At 35.0% G+C, this 22,612-nt stretch overlaps 4 protein-coding genes and 1 long non-coding RNA gene across 9 annotated transcripts in view; 1 reads left to right on the plus strand and 4 right to left on the minus strand.

The window, feature by feature from the left end:
• The first annotated feature begins 808 nt into the window (after nucleotides 1–808).
• Nucleotides 809–3,394, plus strand: LOC108197663 (uncharacterized). Of its 2 annotated transcripts, none has more exons than XM_017365345.2 (5): nucleotides 809–948; nucleotides 1,150–1,214; nucleotides 1,967–2,011; nucleotides 2,710–2,807; nucleotides 3,029–3,394. In XM_017365345.2, exons 2-5 carry the CDS (start codon nucleotides 1,161–1,163, stop codon nucleotides 3,105–3,107), a joined length of 276 nt encoding a protein of 91 aa, XP_017220834.1. In that variant the 5' UTR covers nucleotides 809–948; nucleotides 1,150–1,160; the 3' UTR covers nucleotides 3,108–3,394. The 2 variants fall into 2 exon arrangements, with proteins under 2 accessions (XP_017220834.1, XP_017220830.1); XM_017365341.2 differs by having other exon boundaries at nucleotides 813–948; nucleotides 1,119–1,214.
• A 1,342-nt stretch (nucleotides 3,395–4,736) lies between these two features.
• On the minus strand, nucleotides 4,737–10,618 carry LOC108198794 (probable inactive DNA (cytosine-5)-methyltransferase DRM3). Of its 3 annotated transcripts, none has more exons than XM_017366569.2 (7): nucleotides 10,312–10,618; nucleotides 9,559–9,665; nucleotides 8,441–8,537; nucleotides 7,944–8,053; nucleotides 7,316–7,394; nucleotides 6,831–6,898; nucleotides 4,737–6,474 (listed from the first exon to the last, which is right to left on the minus strand). In XM_017366569.2, the coding sequence occupies exons 2-7, from the start codon at nucleotides 9,592–9,594 to the stop codon at nucleotides 5,137–5,139; spliced, it is 1,728 nt and encodes a 575-aa protein (XP_017222058.1). In that variant the 5' UTR covers nucleotides 9,595–9,665; nucleotides 10,312–10,618; the 3' UTR covers nucleotides 4,737–5,136. The 3 variants fall into 3 exon arrangements, with proteins under 3 accessions (XP_017222058.1, XP_017222062.1, XP_063938600.1); XM_017366573.2 differs by lacking the exon at nucleotides 10,312–10,618 and adding an exon at nucleotides 9,796–10,255; XM_064082530.1 differs by lacking the exon at nucleotides 10,312–10,618 and having other exon boundaries at nucleotides 9,559–10,255.
• Nucleotides 10,619–12,692: 2,074 nt separating this feature from the next.
• On the minus strand, nucleotides 12,693–17,032 carry LOC108199690 (YTH domain-containing protein ECT4). 2 transcript variants are annotated; one of them, XM_017367629.2, is made up of 8 exons: nucleotides 16,809–17,032; nucleotides 16,117–16,180; nucleotides 15,855–16,002; nucleotides 15,692–15,765; nucleotides 15,106–15,591; nucleotides 14,511–15,023; nucleotides 14,207–14,419; nucleotides 12,693–13,704 (listed from the first exon to the last, which is right to left on the minus strand). In XM_017367629.2, the coding sequence occupies exons 2-8, from the start codon at nucleotides 16,162–16,164 to the stop codon at nucleotides 13,060–13,062; spliced, it is 2,127 nt and encodes a 708-aa protein (XP_017223118.1). In that variant the 5' UTR covers nucleotides 16,165–16,180; nucleotides 16,809–17,032; the 3' UTR covers nucleotides 12,693–13,059. The 2 variants fall into 2 exon arrangements, with proteins under 2 accessions (XP_017223118.1, XP_017223119.1); XM_017367630.2 differs by lacking the exon at nucleotides 16,117–16,180 and having other exon boundaries at nucleotides 16,809–17,025.
• A 1,350-nt stretch (nucleotides 17,033–18,382) lies between these two features.
• LOC135148361 (uncharacterized) lies at nucleotides 18,383–19,107 on the minus strand. Its single transcript, XR_010286484.1, has 2 exons — nucleotides 18,950–19,107; nucleotides 18,383–18,747 (listed from the first exon to the last, which is right to left on the minus strand). It is a non-coding gene; the product is annotated as an uncharacterized LOC135148361 (long non-coding RNA).
• A 3,137-nt stretch (nucleotides 19,108–22,244) lies between these two features.
• Nucleotides 22,245–22,612, minus strand: part of LOC108197108 (uncharacterized) — a 3,868-nt gene continuing 3,500 nt past the window's right edge. Inside the window, exon 4 of the mRNA XM_017364617.2 lies at nucleotides 22,245–22,558. Within this exon, the coding sequence (XP_017220106.1) occupies nucleotides 22,491–22,558 (68 nt within the window). The 3' untranslated portion in view covers nucleotides 22,245–22,490. The remainder of the gene's footprint in view (nucleotides 22,559–22,612) is intronic.

Consider the following 22,612-nt stretch of genomic DNA (forward strand, 5'->3'; position numbering starts at 1 on the left):
TGGATGAAAAATATCAAAAATTAGAAATACCTTTCTCTTGCTCGATTTCTAACTCGAAGGTGTCGTTCTTCTGCAACATAAGTGAAGGCTGTTTATACAGAAAAAGTTGTTGCAAGCAAATGTAGTTATAGACCGTTATATTGGAGTCGACAAATCCAAACATGGGAAAAGAATATAGTATTGCCATGATATTGATGGCTGATGTCAATAAATTAGTTATTAGTGATATATGTTTGTTAGTTATTCTTTTATAATATTTGTTTTGTTCATCGGACATGTTTGTTGTTGTTAAGTTAGAAGTTTTTGTGGACAATCAATCCAAAAAAATTGGAGGAAGATGACAATGTAAGAACATGATTACTTTTCAAACAAAAAAAACAAATAAAATTAAGATTCGTCATGGTTTAAATTGTTATTTACGCGTATAAATTTATTTTTATTTTTTCACCATAAATTATAGTCCAATTTTGCAATTTTATATATTAGTATTGATATTACATCAAGATTTTTATAATATAAATTTATTTTATCCTACAAATATTAACTTTGAAACATTAATATACTTTTTATTGACAGCCATAAAATTATTTTATTCTACAAATATTAATATTGAATCGTTAATATAATGTTTATAGGCCGCCGCAACGCGCGGATTCTCAGCTAGTTTAATTATAAATGATCTCTTTGAAGTTATATCAAAAAATCCTTAACAAAATTTTTACATAATGTTGTTTTTATTATTTTTGACCTGTTACTGGATTTTTTTTATTTTTTTTTTGTCATAACCTGTTACTGGACTTGAATGCTGAGCCCCAAAGAGAAGCCCACTGAGTATATTATACCCGACCCGGTTCCTTCCTTGACTGTCCTCACAGCAGTCAGCGCTACAGCAGAAGTATTGTAGCTTGATTACTCCTTCACTGCTCTCCGGTGTCTAATTCTTCTCAGGTCAGTACATATGCAGACCCCTTTTAATAAATTTTGTAATTTTTGTATTTCGGTCATTAGGTCAAATTTTTGGTAGTGATTTTGTGGACTAATGTTTGTGCCCAATTGATGAACTTGAGTTCAAATTAAGTGGGTTTTGATTAGTTTGTAATTTATTTTGATGGGTACAGATAAAGTTTGAATCTTGATACTTTGGTGCAGAAATCAAGAAAATGCCTTCTCTTCAAACAGCTCTGCCTCCTGAACTTGCCAACAATGCTCTGAGAGTTAGTCCCTTTAATCTCTCTGCCTCACTTTTTGTATATGTGTTTGTTTATATGTTTAAAAGCTTGTTCCTTTCATCATAGCTATGTTTATTTAGGTCTTCTTACTCCCTCATGTTAGAGTTTGGTTGAGGGGTGTAATTTCTTAGAATGGAAACCTTAGTTGCACTACGCCAGTAAATCATTCTGTGTTTACACCCGAGAACTAGAATGCCAAGCTATTTCGTTCCCAATATCAATATCCCCAATTCCCATTCCCTTTCGGTAACACAAATGCCCCCCTTAAAGTGTGTATGATTAACAAAAGGGGAGTTTGAGGTCTGAACGCTGTATAAGGGGTAGTTGAAATTTTGTGGGCATTGGTATTGTTACTGGGGGGTGGAAATTAGGAATGGGATTGGGTAAAAATGAGAATGGAAATGATTTGTGGTCCCAAGGAGCACTTAGGGAATGAGCTATGCGATTAACAGGATTGAGTTCACTTTCCCATCTATCCACAATAAGCCCCTCAATGCAGTTTCCATTGGGTGTAGGCATCCCATGTAAAGTTTACCTCAGGTCTGATTTTATCTTGAGTTTTTTAAGAAAATTAGAGTATGTTCCCCTGCAGATCTTATCAATCAATTAGAGGGAAGGATGAGGATGGAATAATTTAACCTGCTTTTTTAACAGTTGTTTCTTTTCCTTTGGTAGTTTGTGCACAGATGGTAACCAGAGAACTTATGCTCTTTGTTTTCTCTTTTTTGGTTTTATAGCTTTATCGGGAATGCCTCAGACGAGCTAAGTATGTTGGTTCTCAAGTATGTGATCTATCTCTATCCAGTTTTTCCATCTATTTTATATTTTTTTCCATCTATTGACCTATTGAGAAAATGTGCACTATAATCTGTTTATCAATCAAGTATCGACATTCAAAGTATGTCTGCATTATTCTACCTTGTTTGGAGTTCTCATATATTGAATGACCGTCATTACAACTTTAGTCAGTTTTGATTAAATTTGCATTTGTATTTCTAAGCTTCGTTCACAATTTGACCTTCGGGAGTTTTTTCTGACCTTTAGTAGAACACGAGAACTGGACTTCTTGCTAAAGTGACTAAACAACATTTTCTTTTGTGATGTTGGCTTTTACAAGTTACAACCATATCCGGTCACCAATTTATGTAATATATTCCAGCAAAGTGGTTCATAATCATTGGCAGGATATCTGTATCTAGTATTCTATTAGGTGAAAGATATAGGTCAATATCTTGTCAGAAGTGTTGTAGCAAGGCATATATTCACTCTTCTTGCCTACTTGTTTTGAGTTGCTTATTCTTGTCCATATTTTTTCCAATGAGAATAGAGGTAAATGAATTTATGATGTAGCAAATGAATTTATGATGTAGCAACTATCAAACAGCAGTTGCACGGTCTTTTTTTTGGGAGAAATAATCATCCTGAATTTACTGAAACAAACTGTTGATTAACTTGGTCTATCGATCCATGTAATTCGCAGCAACATAATACACCTCTTGTTGTGGAAATGGTACGAAATCAGTTCAAAAGAGATATGCATGAAACCGATCCAGAAAAGATTCAGCAAATGAAAGATAAGTGAGTTTAATTTCCCCTTAATCTTTCATGTGTAGCTATGTATTCGCGTGGATATTTATATGTATATAGTACATTAAAGGCATGCTATTGATTTTGAAGTCAATATTGTGTCCACGAATTTTGTGTCTTGTTTGGTCAATGTTTGCAGCCGATGATGCATAGCGCACACAGACAATTATGCAACAAAATATTCATTACAACTTACATTCGTCATTTTGCAGTGCTGCAAGGGGACTTATCAATCACATGCTATTTGAGACAGAGAAGATGTCCGGTCGTAAGTTTACCCAGTCTGTTTAATGTGTATACCAAGCTTGGGTGGTATGGATCTTAAGATTTTCCAGTCATTCAATGGAATGAATAAAAATATCTTCTAAGATCCATTCGTGTTTATTTCTAAAGAGCAAAGAGCTGTCTAATTTTGCATGTTCATTTTGTCTTCCTATGTTCAGCAATTTGGCTATAAGCGAGTGACAGTATGTATGCTTCTATACCTTAACTTATGCTGTTACCTATGGTATCAACTGAGAGCCATTTTTGTCTGAAACGTAACTAATTATTCTACGTGTGGTCATACTTTATGTGCATTGTTTACTTCACTGATCAAAGGATGTATTCAAAGTTCTGTTTTCCCGCAGTACGTTATGTTCTAAATGCTCTCTTAGACTTGGGGAAGACCCTGCAATACACTGGACTGTCATAACTCATCACAAGCAAGTAATAACAAATCATGTCAAGCAATAATAATATTTTTGCAAGTTATACAGAATGAAAATGTGTTTTGTGGGGGGGACGTGGGTGTTGGTCTTTATAATAGTTAGTTATAGTCTAAAATCAATAATTTTTGCAAGTAAAAGTTTTTCTGGTAACTGAGAACAGGTGGTAGAAAATGTGGAGTGCAGCCGGGCAATCTTGGAGAATGAAAGACTCGCAAATTTAGAACAATCATGGGTTTGGTGATCGTAAAATCACCTTAAGATAATCATCGAAATTTAATACTGTAGTATATTTCAATACAAAATTAGGATGATTTTTGTAACTAAAGGTGCTGGATTTTATGCTTACGGAAATGCAATTAAACTTTCATATGCACAAGGCATAAAGTCGATTTTAGATTCCCCTTTCCTCCGTAAAGAATTTGTCAAACATTTAGCTAGCGAGTTTATTATAACATTGGAGTTGGTCTTTTCGCGTAAATATAGATTGCCACATTGTATATAACCAAAGGGTGGATGAGATTGTCATCAGTTGTCAGAAACTCTTGAACATAGAGTTGCATATACCATCGCATTGTCTTGTGTCGCCTGCCATATGAGGTATACGAAGTACAACTATTTCGGAAAGAATGTACCATATCTGGTCTGGTGTCGCACCTTGTTCTGGTGCCCCCAATTCTCAAGTACAACTACTTCGGAAAGAATGTATATGGTCTAGTAAGTTCTGGTGCCCCCATTTCTAAAATACAACTACTTCGGGAAGAATGTACCATACCTGGTCTAATATGTTTACCCTCGCACCTCGCTCTGGTGCACCTATTTCTGATACCAACATACCGATCAGAAAATCTCAGACCGTCGCTGTCCCTTTGTAGTTTCTGCTACCGCCGAACGTGCATAGGCACACATTGTATACAGAATATCAACGGAGATTGTTCCTCAAACTTCATAGTAAAATGAAAGCCCTTGGATTGTAGATCTTTATGTACTAAAGATGTCAAGTACAGGAAACATCACCTGAACCGAAAAGCTCCCCCAAGTAATGGGACCGATCGTCTGAACTGAAAAACTCAACAAATCATCAAGTTCAGTTCTGCACAACTTGTTCACAGCATAACCAAGTGCGCAAAACTTGTATATGACCAAAACAACTTTTGTGCAGAACACCTCGCAACATTCACACAAACGATGTCAAATTACAGACATTAGGCAGCGAAACATGCATCTAAAAATTAACTGCACTCAAAGACTTCAAATCACCTACTGATTAAAGAAAGGGAGCTACGAGCTACCTACAAAGAAGATACAAGTGATTACATACATCTGAAACAATTTATCACGAAGATCTAAAAAAGATTGGTGGTGATGAACGAGAAATTTAGGTGGTTCAATAAAAAAATTACTGAAGAAACTTTTTGGACTAAAATGCAATAATCACAGCAGCCACTAAGATGGTCATCAAATCTTTAAACCTACAGACTCCAGGTCATTAACAAGTTCAACTGTAAAGAACATGGTGATGACAAAATCCAACTGTGTAGAACATGAGAATGACAGAATCAACTGTGCAAAACATGTGCAGAACTGAACAATATGTGCAGTACAGCAGAGTTTCACTTTCTACTGATATCCATGACACGCTGCAATACTCGCACAAACTCACAGAAATATGTGAAGTCGAAACCTTCAAGACTTCCAGCATCTCGACTCAAGTTGGGGGACTCTGAATCGCCGGGAGATTTTGTAGATAAGTTGCATGGGTTTTGACATATGATGAAGTCAAAACCACCAAAGTTCTTCATTAGCATTTCAATTTTGTCACTTGATAACTTCCGAATGTTATCAATCTGCACCAACTCACCTCTTTGTCCAGAACTATTCCACCACCGCTTCAGAATCCTACGGTTTCTCTCACAGTGCTCTATAGAGACAACAGCTCTCATATGAATGCCAAGCCTGTGTAAACTAATTTCTGACCCTCCGATTCCACTATAAATTGATAGTACTGTCAATCCTTGTGGAAACCGAGACTTGAGTCCAGAGATATGATAGCCCAGTGTATCAGTCTGGAAACAGTATTTGAGAGACTGTAGCCTATCAGCCAGGCTGATCCCACCAGCTAGTGTGTGATTCACCGGATACCCTAATATGCGCTCAATATGTTCTGGTTCCATTGGCTTCAGCTTGTTGGGACCTCCCCACACAAGACCAGACTTCTGAATTTGATAAAGGAGATCTTGTTGTAACTCTACTGTGAGCGATCCTCTAGAATCTATTAACATCTGTTCAATTGTATTACATTGTTGAGAAATACCAGTGGTTTCAGCATTGACGAAGGTTATGTGCTTCCTTGTATCCCAGAGGGGCCACCATTTCCTTGTTTCAGGTATTCCTTCTTGAATGCTCATCGGTGACTTTGGTACGATTTCAAACCTATTATCAGTGGGAAGATTGTGTACATATCCTTCCTTTCTACTTAAGGCTGAATAAAACTGAGTATCTGCAAATTCTGGCTCAATGGCATACAGGAACTGAGATGCTCTATTCCATGAGTCATCAGATAAGTTCACAACATGTGCATAAAAGAAGTATGGTGGCTTAGCTACCATTAAATCAACAGTTCTGCACGATTTAGGCTTTGGTAGTGGTGGCCTTGGCTTCTGAGCTTTATAGGGAAGCTTTCTCTGTAAAGCAGGCGCTGAGCTGGCTACCTTCGAGAATGTTTGGCTTGCTTCCATCCTTTTAGCATAGGTAGAACTTGTGTTATCTTCATATACTTCTTTTGGCTTTTTCAGGCAGGCAGGCTCATTAATATACTCTTCTTTAACTCTTTTCCTTTTCTCCGCTGTTAAATGGGGGTTCATAGATGAGGACGTAGCTTCTGGATCTCCAATGAATCCAGGCTTGTGAACTGGATTTGACCATAATTGGCCAGAAGATCTCGAGAAATTCTGACAATAAAAAGGAACGACGAGAGGGAAAAGGTGATCAACTAACATACAATCCTGAATAAGTTGCTACTTCGTGCACTAATGCTGAAGTTTGCCTGATTTTATATACTTGGTACATGTCAATAGACAAAAGACAACTTTAAGGCTTTGTATATGCCTGTAAGAAAAGACTTTCCTATTTCCCTTTGTGTCTAGGCGGAAGTCGGAATATCAAGCAGCCAAATTTTGTGATTTTAAATAGAAAGGCCAATTAGTTTTTCTTTTTTTCTGGTTTCACACTGATTATAAAGAAGTATATGCAAAAAGCTAAGTAAAGATGGTACAAAGAAAAATGGCAGTAAGATGGGAAGGAGAACCTTATTGCTGCTAGTAGCTTGACCTGAGACTATTGAATCTGTGAGCTCTGCCAAAGATTTGTCTGGACCTGATAGAAATTAAAAACATTTAAGTGTTAGCAAAACGAAAGATAAAAAAATGTAGAATCCACCTTAAAAAAAGAAGTCTGTAAATTATATTCAGACCTGAACACATATATGGTACCCCTAACTATTCATATGCTAGTTTTTAAAGAGCTAAAATATCAGCATCGCGATTGATCAGTGTATCTACAGATGGAAAGACCTAAAGTTTAATTTGTATCTGGTGGAAGTGTCATAGATGATGCAAACTCTAATTATCAGCATCCAACCTAAACTTATCCAAACTTATCATAGTTTAAGCCAGGCAAGTCAATGTTGAAGCTTACAACTTACAAGTTGAATAATATGCTTCTTCAAATAGAGAAGAAGCATGCCCTGAATATTTGTCACTTATTGATGTACAGTAAGATACATTTACTCACCGTTAATCTCGATAGCAGCAGAAACTTCTTGCTCAGTGAACCCCATTTCAAGCAACTGCTGTCTCTTGTCCATGCTTTTCTGAATGCAAGGGCGATCAAAAGAAAAGAGGAAAAGATTTTAAACAGCAGAAGGATATATTTATAAGCAAACACCGCTTGAAGCGTATATTGAATTTGATCATATACCCTCCTTGGTGATACTACCCTGTTACAGTAAAAGATCAACTCTGCACAACCCTATATTTGTTTGTTGGCCATTTCCCAGAAGTTGTTCTGGTGTTTACCCTTAGTACTGGTGCATTGAGATAATTCCAACATTATCTTTTTTACTAATACAGTATATACTGGATTTGGATTAGACTATTACTGTTTCTTTACAACGTACTATCATAGAGGTCTTGTCTTGCTTGGTGCATTATCTCCCTTTATTCTTTTGAGAAGGATAGTTACCATATGGCAAGTGTAATAAGCTGGAGACATAGAATTTGGGCCCCCGATATTTACAAAGACAAAAATTTATGAAAAGTTACCACACAATACATTTTCTATTCAAAATAGAGCAAAAGATTCAAAGGAAGGTGTTCTATAAAATCAGAGTAGCTAAAACTATTTTGCATATAATACGAACCTCTTTCTTCTCTTCATCACTGTGATTTGCAGAAACAACCTCCTCAGTTTCTCCAGCTAACTGGGATGCAAGTATGAAATCTACTAGCTCGTCTATTGGAGCACTTTCACCTGATATTATGATAACCTTACAATGAAAATTCTTTCTCGCAGATTAATTTTCTTTACAGAGAATAACCATATGAAAATTAAGAAGCCTAATGTGATTTAACATCAAAGAGTACCATAATAATATTAAAATAGATTATGATAGATTCAGGGATTTGCACATGACATTAGGTATATATGAGTTTAGTTAGATGTGAACAGGTATTCCCAGATGTAGCTACAAGCAAAAAGTTTAAGAAAATAATTCGCATATATGGGCCACTCCCTACAAATAACAAAGGTAGAAAAGCAATTCCTGTAACCTTTTGGTTCCCACTGAAATATGTATGTGTTTGCAGTAGTAAAGAGTAGAAACAAAGGATTATGTATTGGGCAGGAAATTCTACATACCAAGTTTATCTATTGCAAATTCAACTTCCTTCAAAGGAAAGTTCATCTGTAGTAAAGATGCCTTACTGGCATTAGATCCACTGGGAGCATCACGGTCCTGACAAAATTCAAACATTATGTCAGATGAATGAAACCAGGAGGAAAAAATGAGATAAAAACTTATAGAATCATGGAAACTAAAGCTAGAGGCAAATGATCTATTACAGCCACGATTCAGATAAAGTAACCTTGGCCATCCGCGCAATTTGTGAATTATAACAAGAAAGGGACATTGTTTAAATGTTAATGGTTAGCTAAAGCTCACACTTTAAAATTAAACATTGTTTTGATTGTAAGCTAAAGCTTTATATTTGGGCCGCACAGAGGCTGATTTACAGACTTCCTGCGCATTGCGCAGAGACTGAATATTTGGATTGCGCATTGCGCAGAGGATGGATATTTGGATTGCGCATTGCGCAGAGGATGAATATTTGGATTGGGCATTGCGTAGAGTCTGATTTACATACTTCTTGCGTAGTGCATGGATATCTTTCTCTAAAAGCCCTATGAAGATGGTGATAGCAAATTTGGAAAACCGCTAGCCATTTAGAGAAAGAAAAATGCAAATAAAAATGATTTGGTGCATTAAAGTCAAATTCATAACATAATGAGATCACAACAATGTCTATAATCCACGCCTTCACAAAATTCGAACAATATGTCAGATAAATGATCCAGGAGAATAAAAATGAGATAAAAACTCTCATAAAATAATGGAAACTAAAGATCAGAGGAAAATGATCTATAATAGCCACGATTCAAAAACAGTAACCTTAGCCATCTCACAATGTGTGAATCATAACAAAAGAGGACATTGTTCAAAAGTTAATTGCTAGCTTAAAAGCAAAATAAAATTAAGAATTGTTTTGATTAAACATCGTTCTCTAAAAAGACCTGAAGACACTTAATAATAAAAGTGGAAGACCACTAGGCCATTAAAAGAAAGAAAAATGCAGCTAAAAATTGTTTGAGTACATCAAACTCTCAGTCATAATGTAATGAGATCACAGCAGTGTCTATAATCCGCGCCTTCACAGTGACACAGTGCTATAACTGCAAGCTGCATATTGTAGGAATACCTGCGTCCGACAAGGTGACATGTTATGTGGCGGCATTTGCTTGTAATCAACTTTCCGCACAACTCCTATTGACACCTTTCAAGCTCCAGGAGTATCTAATATCGGTTCTGAGATTCACCACATAAAATTACTATCAAGTATATAGTCAAGCATTATACCCAAATTCCTTTGCAGACTAAATACGAAGATCACCAAAAACTGCAGAAATAAACTGAATATCAAACAAAAATTACTTACGAAACACGTATCAGAAGCCAGAATCAAATATATGTGAACAGAGTAGACTTACAATCTTCGCGACTCGAAGCCAAAATCAGCTAAATTAATTAACATACAAACGTACATGTGTTATGTGTATTCAATCTATATTTACGTAATTATATACAAAATTACACAACATCGAAATCAGAGTTGTAATTCAGCTTAAAACTCGAATAACAAACAACGGAAACGTAAACAGAGGCTTCAGTAGTGAGCAAATCAGTACTATCAGAGCAAAATTGACTTGATTCATCAATTTAACATCATTTCCCGACTTAACCGCAAAGGAGATTACACAAATACATATACAAACTTTTTAAGCACACAATTGCAAACTTATTTATCGCGAAAGCTCGTGATTTGTATAGTTAAAATCGGTGGATTTTTATGCAAGTTGATAATCACGAGTTGAATAGAGATCAGCGCTTACAGTCACACAAATTATTAGTGATCCAAATCAGCAGTTTCAATTATGCAAATTATGTATTTTACCTTATTGGAATCGAGTAGCGAAATTATGTGTGTAGCTTACTCTGAGCTGAGAGAGAGAGAAAGAGAGAGCGAGCGAGAGAGAGAGAGAGAGAAAGAGAGTGTCTGAGAGAGAGAGAGAGAAAGAGAGAGAGAGAGAGAGAGATTGAGCGAGAGAGAGGGAGAGAGATTATTGTGTGTGTCTGAGAGAGAAAGCGAGAGAGAGGGAGAGAGATTATTGTGTGTATATGAGAGAGATGTTATTATGTGTGTGTTACGATACAAGTGCGGACTGGCCTCGAAATTTCCGTTTGGTGTTGTCCAAGTGGTTTTTCAGGCAAGTCACTTCACTGGGGTTCACTTGTGGATATATGTTTGCTGCATTTGTTTCATCACTTGTGGGTCCCTGGACTTCATAACTGCTACGCGTGTCTTTCTAAAGTCCACGTGGACACACTCGTTTCTCAACAAATATTTTATAAAAATAAATTGTATGTTAAATAGTAAAAAAACTGTCAAAAAATAGAAACAGATGAAGTATATTCTATTTTCATTTGTATATATCATGAAAAAATAGGATAGATGATTGTTTATAGGGCTCTAAATGAGTTGATACGCTCGATAACCGCTCGATGTTCGGTTCGAAAAAAACTTGATTCGAGCTCGGTTCGATTCATCAACGAGTCGATCTTGAGCACAATTTTAAGATTCGTTTTATAAACGAGCTGAACTTAAGCATAGCAGAGTTCGACTCGATAGTTCGCAAATAAGTTCGAATTATGAGTTCGTAAACATGGTTCGTGAACTTGGCTCGTGAGCATAGTTCGTGTACTAGCTCGTGAACATGGTTTATTATAAATTTATGATTCCTTAGAGCATAAATTAAAATATTGTTAGAATTTTAAATTAATTTTTTAAATTAAATTAAATAACAAACAAGCTCGTAAATAAATTTATGAACATTAGCTAGCTCGTGAACAAAATTAATGAGCGGTTGGTGAGAAAAAATTCGTGTGACATGTTCGTGAGCGTAAGTTAATGAGCGGTTCGTCAGCAAAAGCTCGCGAGACATGTTCGTGAGCGGTTCGCGAGCCGTTCGTGAACATAATTATTCCTTAATGAGTCGATCCTCAAACAATATTTTTGGCTTGATCCAAGCTCGAGCTCGAGTTCGCTAATTTTTTAACAAACGATACACGAGCACTCTAGAGTTAGGCTCGGCTCGACTCATTTACACCCCTAATTGTTTAGCAGGAGTACTATTTTTGTCTTCAAAAATATGAAACTGAACCTAAAATTTGTTCCAACTTTAGAATGTGAATTTTTTCCTTAAAGGAAATCCCGAATATGAGAGTGATATATTTATTATTTATCCTCGAATATGAATATGAATTGATCCTGAAATTTATCCCAATATCGAACTAGAACTCTTATATTTGGATATATATTTTTTCTTGATATGATAACTAAAATCTTGATGATTTTTTTTGAAAACATCATTATCGATATATTTGAATATATATTTTTCCTCATATGTTATGTGATTATATATTTTTGGAAAAAATCAAATATTACTTTAAAGTTAAATATTTGTAACTTCTTAAAATTTTAAGAAATATGTTATATTGCATTGTACATCAGACAAACATTACAACTAATCTTAATACATAGTGGTGGTGTATAAATCGACTTCTGCGCTTATAAGTTAGTAGCACTTATTCGTACCGTTTGTATAAAATCAAGAAGTACTCAAAATAAGTGAGGATTATTAGTTTTTGTTTGAGGATTTCTGCTTATTTCTCAAACACTTTAATCACTTTTAAGTGTTAACTTGCTTCTAACTCCACTTTTTTTTTTTTACTTTAAACAAAAAACATTTGTTTTAAACTCACCCAAACGGCCCCAATATCTTCGACATCACTTCTTCTCATATTATTTGTATGATCCTTATTATGAATTAGCTTTTTTATTTAATATTGAATGTTTATAATATTTGTATGATACTTATTATGAATTAGCTTTTTTATTTAATATTGAATGTGTTTCGCGAATCGCTGTCACTTTTCCAACTAAATATTAACAGTTTAATTTTTAGACGATATTCATAATATTGCACTAATTGAACGATATTTATAACGAAATGGTTTTTCTTCTGAATTTGGATGGAACTCATCTAGCGAAATCCATTTACACTGATGTGTTTGATCAGAAGTCCTGAAACAATAGAATAAAAATTAAATTATGTTATAGACATGTTATGTTATGTATACTAGTAGACATCACACTACTATTAATTTTAGTCATTCCATTCTTCTGCATTCTTTTGTCATCTCATAGATTTCGATACAAATTATATTCTAAATAATTATAAATACCGATGACAAGTCATAACTGCAACCGACAAATTAAAAAATAAAATTGGGTCAGCAAATAATTTGTCATAGTTTTTGAAATTAAATTCAAAGGGCAATAACCCAGAGCCGGGTTTACATTCTGTATTTCCAGTTCACAACTGGTACCGCGTACCACTGTCAAAAATGCTAATGAAAAGCATCAATCAAGCCTCCCCTAAAAGTACAACCAATCTTGTCACCTCCAGTCATAGAGAAGTAAACAAACCACCAATCATGGCTCAAGAACAATATTTCTCGAGACCTAAATTTTGCCCAGAACAATACTCAGTTTACACCAAAAGATATATGTATTATTAAAATAACCTTGCATTAGCTTGTAAAATGCACTCCCAATCATAAAATAAATTTATCATAATAATCAACCTTTCTTTGAACCACTCTTTGCAGAGGGACGAACTTTGTCTGCCTTGAGCACTCCAGGATCGAGGGAAATTGTTCCAACAGTTAAAGATTTAACTGACTTTGCAAATCCATTAACCTTGATAGGCATTGAACCTACAGTGACAATGTCAACTGGCTTGGAAGCATTAGCAGTTTCGGCAGCAGGGACAATGGGTGGCGAATTTGCAGTAACATCCACAGGTTTCACGCCAGCCTTTGTCGGATTAATGCTGAGAGAACCAATTTTCAGAAGACCACTCTCCTTCTCTACCTTATCTTCTGTAGCTACAGGTTTATTATTTGCTATTTCAGTGCCTTTATTAACTTCTTTGTCAGCCGAAACAAGGTCAGTTAAAACAGCGAACTTTTCTAAATTCTCCTTGGCCTTCTCAATTTTCGCAACTTCATTTATAGGCGGGTTCAGAAAGCCAATCAGGTTGCGAGGTGGTTCTTCACGAGACAAAATAAATGGATTCGCATAGTTTTTAATCAATAGCCTCGCTTTTTCCTGTTGCAGAAGCTTCTGTCTATTCTCGTAGTACATGAAGTCATCCAATAATGATGTCTTCGATGTATAGTGCTTGAATATTTTAAGCATCTCCATACCTTTCTTGTACCTTATCTGTAAAAGCACAAGATTTAAAAAAGAACTCAATTATGAGACAATTTTAATTCTATACAACTAACAAGAAGACTTATAATGCCAAGTAATTAGCAAGGCCAGGAAACAGAACTAATATCTATTTAACCAAATTAGAAGATTCAAAATCTCAGTTGGTAAATTTATCATGACATGGCTGCACAGATGCTCCTGTGCAGGGTAGATTAGGTCTATTTTTGTTTCAGGAGACTTTGCTCATAAAGCCATCCATACCCCAAGAACATAAAAAATTCATTGGGGGAAGGAACACAAAGACAGTCATATTCATCTACAATGGGGGTATCAGTATTCATATACATCTACAAAGGGAGTATCAATATACCAAATTTCTACCAGTAAAATCAAAAAAGCTTCTATACTAGAGTATATGATTACAAATCTAAAGGAATTAGAATCTGAACAACTATAATACTTTATGAGCGCTAACAAAGAAAGAGAAAAAAGAAGTTTATAGCTATCAAACCTCTTGAGTGTCCCTGCTGTTGGTCACAGGCTTGTTCTCATTGTTCTCTAAAATGATGTGCCGAAAGTTTGGGTTTGGAACATCTTTTATAATGTGCCACTTGACAGGAAAGCTCCCATGCCATTTATCTTGCTGCCAGAAATCCATATCTTTATTAAAATCTACTGGACCCGTCATCTCAGCAACTCCACAATATTGACCGCTTGCATTTACCTTCATTGAAGAAATAAGGTAATCAGATCAGTCAAGAGAAGTAAAATATTAATCTAAAAACTTAGTAATAGAAAGAGAAAACAAATCATACCGAGAAGAAGAGAAAAACAGGACAGCCTTTGGTTTCCTCTCCACCTATTCTCTTAGCATCTTCATAAGCATTATTCAGCTTCCTGTTTCCATTAAGCGTCGATGACCACAAATTGTACTTGATACTCTTGTGCACATCATCCTCACTGTATGATTTGATTGTATAGAACTTTGCATTTACATAGTCAACCGAAAAATCTTCCTTGTTATACTGATCTGTATGAATTATTATACTTCCTTGAGGATCACCTTCTCCAGTCTTGCTTGTATAGGCTTTTACAGCCAATATTTTAGTTGAGTTGCTAGTTCTAGGGCCTCTGTTCTGTTCAGAAGATGCATCAGGACTTCCATTGCCACCGTTAAATTTCGTTTGAACCTTATCTGTCACAGTTTTTGCCTGGGCACTGGAGCCAAAACTAGACAAGCCATTACCAGGCTGCGATACTTTTACTTGATTACGATTAGACCAAACCTTGCCATGAGAAAGGTTATCAAAATTTTGACTGCCTCTACCCTGTAGACAATATAGAAACATACATTATACAAAGAGCTTCAGATATATAGAAACCTGTTATTAGACTGGTTAAAAGGCCAACCTGGAAAACATTTGACACAGCTGCTTTGGAATAACCATTTGATGGCACACTAACATGAGTAACTGGCTGTTTGCTTGGTCCAGCATTAATCTTCGATACCCCAGATCCCCTTGTGAACGAGTTTGTCAGGTTAGAAGCAATCCTCGAAGAATTTATTGTAAAGGCAGCAGATGCTGGAGATAGGTGATGCTTGAGACCAGTGCCATCAGTACTATTAGCAATCGATACTGCTCCTTCGGTGAATGGCTCAAGAGTACTATTTGGGTAGATATCTGGTCCTGATTGGACAACCATGGGGTAATAACCAGGTGTTGTTACAGTATTTTCATATGAGGGGACTGTATAGTACTGTTGTGACCCTATATATGACCCATCAATGCCAATCAAGGCACCAGGAATGTAAGGGTTATACGGGTTATAGGGAGATTCTGTATATTCATAGCTAGGTGTATAACATAAATAAGGAAAATTTTCAGCTTGCGCACCCTGGAAAGAACATATAAAAAATCAATAACTATATCCAAAGATGATACAATTTATTTTCAAGAAAATGATGCACAAGCCAAAAGATTATTCATATACTCACCGCATACTGAATTTCTTGACCATCCAATCCAAAAATTCTTTGGTGGTCATCCCAATTGTTAGGTGATTCCATTCCTGATGATAAAAGAACACCAATAATAAGCAAAGAAAACAAAGAATCACCAAAGGCTCAAAAACACAGTACAACTACAAAAATGCCTCACCTGTACAGATATAGCCGTAATTGGTGGTAGTAGGATAGTACACGCCCTGCTGAACAGCAGCAAACTCCGGGGCTCCGTTGTTATACATTGTTTCAGATTGGTCTACTAATGGACTAGTTAGATGAGAATTCAACTCGGTACCTTGAATCTGAAGTACAAAATTAGACAATTACTATCCCCATTCCAACAAAGTTCTCAAACAATATTTATTTTGTTACAGAATCATATTTTCAATCTTTATACATATATAAGAAGAAAGTACCAGATAGGCATCTGCATGTCCGGGTTCAGAAATATTATAAACTTCCATCCCAGGACTACCACCACTGTACACACAGATGCAATCTAGTCACAAGTAGAATTTTATTGTACACTATGCTACTACAAATATCACAACATAAAAACACAACTCTTACTACAATTAAACCCCTATAAATCGATAACCTCCAGACCCATAAATTTAATTAGCTTATCAAGATTCCTATCTTAAGAACATTATAGCACACTTCAGACTAGAGTTTTTATTGTTTTTTAGATGCCAGCTAACCACGGGCACTTATTTGAGGTTTACTGTAGAAATACCGGGTTCGCACACTCGTAAACAGTTTCAATATTAACCTTGTGAACATATTGTCAACCAAATTATGTGAATTACTAAAAAATCCGTGTGACGATTGTGCTGTGAAAGTGTGACTGCACATATAGATTAATCTATAAACTAATATCGAATAGAAGAGAAACAAATAAAACATATGTTATACTGAATTAAAACTTATTGAACTAGTAAAAAACAAACAGAAACTCAATCAATCAATACAAGCAACCCTAACCCTAAAAACCGCAGACTACAATAACATACTGCAATTATGACAGATACAGACCGAACGAGCAAGAGAGAGAGAGGGAGAAAGAGCGAGCGAGAGAGAGAGAGAGAGAGAGAGAGCGGGGTATTACCAGAGAGAGAGTGAGTATTGAGATGATATTAAGCCATGTTTGACCACTTGAAAATTGATTCTAAGCTTCCTGGCGCCATTTATAATAGAAATTATTATATATTTGTATGTATATGCGTGGTGATATTTTCAAAGTAAACTCAAACCCTAACCCTAGAAAAATTGAATCGGGGAGAGAGAGAGACACAGAGAGAGAGAGAGAGAGACTTTGGCTAAAAATAGAGTGAAAACTAGAGAGGTTCGAAGGAATATATAGTGCGTTTTTTGAGATGTGAAACGACGTCGGCGGAAACGGTACGGTGTCGTATTAGACTGGGGTTCTGGAAATATCTAGGTAGTGCTGAGCTGGCAATTGGGAATTGGTGATTGTAAATGATTTGGATTTTAATGTTTTAGCCTGTGAATAAAAGGAGGAGTATTACGTTACGTTGAAATAAAAAGGAATTATTGTGCGCTCTATTTAGTGGCTAGGTAAGCAGATTTAATTACATCAAAGAAAAAGGTTAGCAGATTTAATTAATGATTATTTTGATTAGCGGATCGAAACCACTGTTTTAACTTTTACGTAAAAGTGGGTATCCCTTCTATCCAAAATTAAACAATAGTATAGTATAGTTGATGAGAAAAAGTATAAATATAATAGTTTGGAGATGAAAGGTCTAAAATATCGCATTTTGAAAATATGATCATGTATATTTTTGAGGTTAGGCATATAGGGATGTTTAAGCAGAATTTTAAGCGGGACTGTAAACGAATTAATAATATATATTTAAATATTTAAGTATAGTATTGTTATCTTTAAAAATAAAAATTAAACCGCGATAAGATTTTAAATTTATTATATTCTTAATAAAATATTTTTTAAAATTTTAATATAGTTATAATTGTATAATACAAAATTAATATTTTAAAAATAAAAAATAACAAGTCAGACGTTATTTTAACCGCTTATCAGTTTAATTGTCTGCTTCATTCTCAAAAACATTTAATCACTCGTTTGGTACAAAATCGAAACATTTTAGACACTCGTTCCATCTAGACGAGCGCCCACTTGATATGTTTTTTTAGAATACTGGTTATAAGGTTCGAGTTGAATTTGTTTACAGAAAGTGCACAAGCTTTAGCCTCATATTAAGTTTAGGTTTCTTGAACACTAGTCAACTCATAATTTTTATCTAGAACTTGTACAAATCAGTGTTCAATTTTAGTTATTCATTCTCAAAACCATATGGGCATCTTGGGTTTCATTCTCAAAACCATATGGGCATCTTGGGTTTGCATTTTTATCCGGGAAATCAAGCCTAATTTGAGCTCTTAAAGACTTCACCCCAACAACTTTTATTTTTTAAACCAGCTAGGCTTCATCTTAAGCGCTAATATGTAATAAAATATTAATTATAAATTAATAAGTATTTTGGCCCATGTCAGAATCTAATTTACTGTTTCAATTCAATAACTATCAATATTAATATCAAAAAAATTATTTAATCAAACCTAGTATGACCCAAAATTCTAACTTTTTCCAGTGTCTAACTATCAAACATGCTCATTATATTTCACACATGTGAATAATAATAATTACCCAAAAGTGCATATAAGCGTAAAATATAAATGTGCTACAATATTTTGAAATATTTATTTAAGTGTCACGAGGAATTCATATCTACATAATTGATAATTTTGTCATATAAATTAGTATTCAGGCTTAGCAGAGGTCCCCTTCATCCTTCATCTGCTTCCCCTGAAGTACTCTCTCTTGTTCTCTTGTGATAACACCCTAAATAGCCCATCTGATATGACACATATATATTTAGCTTCGGCAGACCAAGCTTTCTATGTCTGCCGTAGCTACGCTAAAAAATACCTTTTTATTGAACAAAGACCAGCCAAGAAGTTTTCCTAGAAACTGTAAGGCGAACAATCTGATGGGCTCATAATCCCTGGAATAAAAAAAATAAACAAAAAATTTAATACATAAGCTTAATTGGCAACCGAAATTCATTTGATGCAGGACAGGCATTACAAGGAATAAATCCTACAATAAAACCAAAAAGAATATACAACTACCCACTATAAAGGGGAGGATGTTTTTTTCAGTTATATATATAGTAGGGAGGAAGAGTAAAAAATGAAACCCATGACCTTTGTCATGGGGGATGAGTGGCTTCGCCATTAGGCCAAACCTGAAACCTTGAGGGAAAAAAAAATTCACTATTGAATAATTAAATTATATATGCTTTCCTCTGATTTAGGGATATTCAAAAACTTATATAGGATCGGAAAGATGGAAACCTTAATGAAATTACCTAAAAGGACAAAGGCCCTTCGATACTTGGAGCATGTTCCAGCCAACTGCCAACCTAATAAAATACAAAAAATATATTCAAATTTGAAATCTTCTAATTTTTTTATTAAATTTTAATTCTTATGTAGGCCCCATAACCCCTGCAGGTTTATTGATTATACATAAATACACTTTTCTAATATATAAATTATATACACAAACAAATTAATGATAAATGGAAGATTTATTCACTAAAGTTCCTCATCACATAGCAGTAGATCCTAATGGGAGAAAGTAGGCAAGTAGAAATAGGTTATGTGGTAGTTCTCTAAGGAAAGAACCAGTTCAATTTTTAATGTGTTGAGTAAAAGAAGTTCTTTAATCTTCATCGACGTCTTGTATTATAAAAATATAACTAGTTTTTAGAGAGGGATTAGTCAACTAGCTTTGGCTGTGCTTACTTTACTGTTGTTAACTCTATTACTCCAAACTAATATGACAACTAAACAGTTCAGCTAATAAGCAGAAATACTTGCATAACAGTAAGAATACTGTGTCCTCTTCCTAACATGTATAGACTGGAGAGTGGAGAGGTATCAACACATACATATTTCCACCAAATTTTCAATACAATGATCTAGACGATATTCATGCTACATTCACTAACAAGTTACAATTTAAGTTACCCATACCATATACTCACTCTGTTTTGAAATATAGGTCGCTTGACATTTTGACACACATCTCTCAATCTTTTGACCGCATGGTTAAAATCATTATTTTTAAACTTTTCTTTTTTTGAATTAAAATATTAATCTTATATATTTTTATTCAATATTTTTTTTTAAAATAACGATTTTAACTATGCGGTCAAAAGACTCAGAAGTGTGTGCCAAAAAAGTCAAATGACTTATATTTCAAAACAGAGGGAGTACATAACAACCTTGACCAAAACAAACCATGGGTCATAACAGACAAACATATTTTTAAATTCTATGAACCCCTCCAAAAATAAGGAGCAGTTGACAGAGGTAATACCTCTCTAAAAAATTGACGAAGAGGTGAAAGCCCTCGATCAACTTGATTTGTTACAGAAATGAGACAAATAATTGTTTCCGGGAAACAGCATGAATAACCATATGTAGAACATCTTTGATACAGCCCATATTTTGACTAGTCTCAACAAAAGCTATTAGGGCATCTATATCTGTTACTGCAATGCTCTGCCTGCACATATACAGCTTGTCAGTAATTGCATAAATAGACAACTAAGTCACAGAAGCAAGGGAGCAACCTTACAGGTGGACACATTTACCTTAAACTCATCTCACCAAGACTGAGTAAAAGAAGACAGATCTATGCGTTCTTCTTTAGTTGATCTTTCTCCAACAATCTGGTTTATTATTGGATGAAGAAGAGGCTTACCTCCAACAATAGAATGAGATTTTGGATTATCCAAGTAAAATTTGCGTATTATCAACATGAGGAAGATGACATAACCTCTGACGCAATCTTGGGTCATGATCAAATTGTGTATACTCCATGCTGCACATTGTAAACCATGTTAACCCAAATGATGGGATTAAGAACTACATGAGAGATAGCATCTTTTGTAAGCATCTCAGACAAACCTAGATAAACACACATATGTAAGAAGATATTAAGCTTCAAGTCAAAGACCATAAACACTGAAAATTGTTCTAGATCAATATATCTCTATATATGTAATGATACTACGATACCTACCACATTCTGCAACCATGTTATACAAATACCTTCGAGCTGAAAGCATTTCCAAATCAAGTTTTTAGGAGAAACTGGTTGCAACAAGAATCCCAGAACTGAAAAATCCAGACAGATGAAGCGTCTGCTGTTGGTTAACTAGATATCTAGAACAGAAGCAATAAGTTGATAAATTCAGCAGCAAGGCACTGATTTCTGGTAGGAATTAAGAAACTATGTCCTGCTTCTTCACTTTCTTCAGTTTTATACAACTCGAAACGAGTAAAAAGAGGGAAAACCACAGACACTGCACCAATAATCCAATACAACATATAATCTGCTGCAACAACCTCTGCGAACATAACTGTGTACCAGACATCACAGTCACTTCAAATGATGTCCTGTCTATGGCATGTACCATCATAGGTGAAACATTGAATAGTGTTCTACCATTACAAGCTGGGAAGAGGGAAGAGAACTGTCACTTCGTGAATCACATACCAACAAACTGTTGGTTGACTTGACTAAACACACACACGTACTTGATGAAAACTAAAGAACCTGGCATTAATTCCGAAAGTTATATGTGATGCTAGGCCGTCTCTAGCATCAAATATCCTTCCAGGCACTTAATTATCTGATTGAAATGCATTTTCATTGTCAAGGAATGAGTATATATAACTTGGTCCTAATATATGCATTCCTTGTGCTTGTTCAGGACTAAGTGGCTCGTTGAACACATATATTGGACCGATTTGACCTTGTATATGGAGATCACTCTTTGATGTAGGGACCAGCACTTTCATCTCTATTTGAATGCAGATCTAACTTCATGCCAATTGAGCAACTCATTCATAGTGGCATAAAGTTTTGCATAGCTGAACAACAAAGGTTTATCGATAAGCAAAAGCTCAACAATCAACATATAAAGATAAAGAAGATAAGAAGTATACTTAAAAACAATAATATAATATGTTAGTAACCTGCACTTCTCCGATGATACAAGGACTCCATCAAGCTATGGGTTAAACAGAGAAACTGCCACTATTTTATATAGAAATTAACATTCAGAGAAACAGATTTTCGTTTCTGGTTTGCAGACTGCAAAACAAATGAAAAGAATGTCATAAAATTGAATGTAATTTGCATTTGACAAACAGCATACATTAGCATCTGTGAGTGGAAAACTAATGAACTTACCACTAGTTCAACATATTGCACATGTCCATAAAACTCCGCGAACAACTTCGAGGTAGCTGGCACTATACTTTATTTTTAAAATTTAACATTTCCAAACTATCTCCAACCAACAAGTTTTTGCACTTCCGAAAACAATTATCTTCATTGTGTTACATTGATATTTGACTTTAAAAACAAGTCAAATAGTAATTTTTATAAGTTTTTTAAGCTGGAAATGATACCCACTTCAAGTTAAACTCATATGGAGAGTCACTAGCGGATTCCACAATGGTCTGATTGTGACCAGTCTGAACAACATATAACAGGGATGAAATCTCTCTACATATATCTATGTGAAACTAAATTTATGTCAAAAAGAACGCTACAGTTCTCAAGCAAAACAACTATCTGTTGTTAAGAGTTCGCAAAAAAGAAAATTAACAGTTTAATCTCAAAAGCTACATAGAAAAATCTAAAAATCCCAAAAGAGAGATTTCCTCAGAAAAATATGATTGATACACCCATTGTGAAGCATCCAACTGCTACCCAGGGGCTCAGTCGCTCTCCTGTTTCAAAAAATTGTTTGCATTAGTCTTATTGTCTAATAAACCCAATGTAGG

The sequence above is a fragment of the Daucus carota genome, chromosome 8 (genome assembly GCF_001625215.2).
Source record: "Daucus carota subsp. sativus chromosome 8, DH1 v3.0, whole genome shotgun sequence".
In the NCBI taxonomy this organism is placed as follows: domain Eukaryota; kingdom Viridiplantae; phylum Streptophyta; class Magnoliopsida; order Apiales; family Apiaceae; genus Daucus; species Daucus carota.

What these genes read in the sequence shown, in the direction of transcription:
- LOC108197663 (XM_017365345.2), top strand. Translation starts at nt 1,161, where the DNA reads ATGCCTTCTCTTCAAACAGCTCTGCCTCCTGAACTTGCCAACAATGCT. An exon ending in CTAAGTATGTTGGTTCTCAA is followed by an intron (nt 2,012 to 2,709) that starts GTATGTGATCTA and finishes TGTAATTCGCAG; the next exon opens with CAACATAATACACCTCTTGT. An exon ending in ATTCAGCAAATGAAAGATAA is followed by an intron (nt 2,808 to 3,028) that starts GTGAGTTTAATT and finishes GTCATTTTGCAG; the next exon opens with TGCTGCAAGGGGACTTATCA.
- LOC108199690 (XM_017367629.2), bottom strand. Translation starts at nt 16,164, where the DNA reads ATGGAAGTTTATAATATTTCTGAACCCGGACATGCAGATGCCTATCTG. An exon ending in TTACGGCTATATCTGTACAG is followed by an intron (nt 15,766 to 15,854) that starts GTGAGGCATTTT and finishes TTTTATCATCAG; the next exon opens with GAATGGAATCACCTAACAAT. An exon ending in GTCAAGAAATTCAGTATGCG is followed by an intron (nt 15,592 to 15,691) that starts GTGAGTATATGA and finishes TGTTCTTTCCAG; the next exon opens with GGTGCGCAAGCTGAAAATTT.
- LOC108198794 (XM_017366569.2), bottom strand. Translation starts at nt 9,594, where the DNA reads ATGCCGCCACATAACATGTCACCTTGTCGGACGCAG. An exon ending in GTGATGAAGAGAAGAAAGAG is followed by an intron (nt 7,395 to 7,943) that starts GTTCGTATTATA and finishes CCTTGCATTCAG; the next exon opens with AAAAGCATGGACAAGAGACA. An exon ending in TGCTGCTATCGAGATTAACG is followed by an intron (nt 6,899 to 7,315) that starts GTGAGTAAATGT and finishes AATTTCTATCAG; the next exon opens with GTCCAGACAAATCTTTGGCA.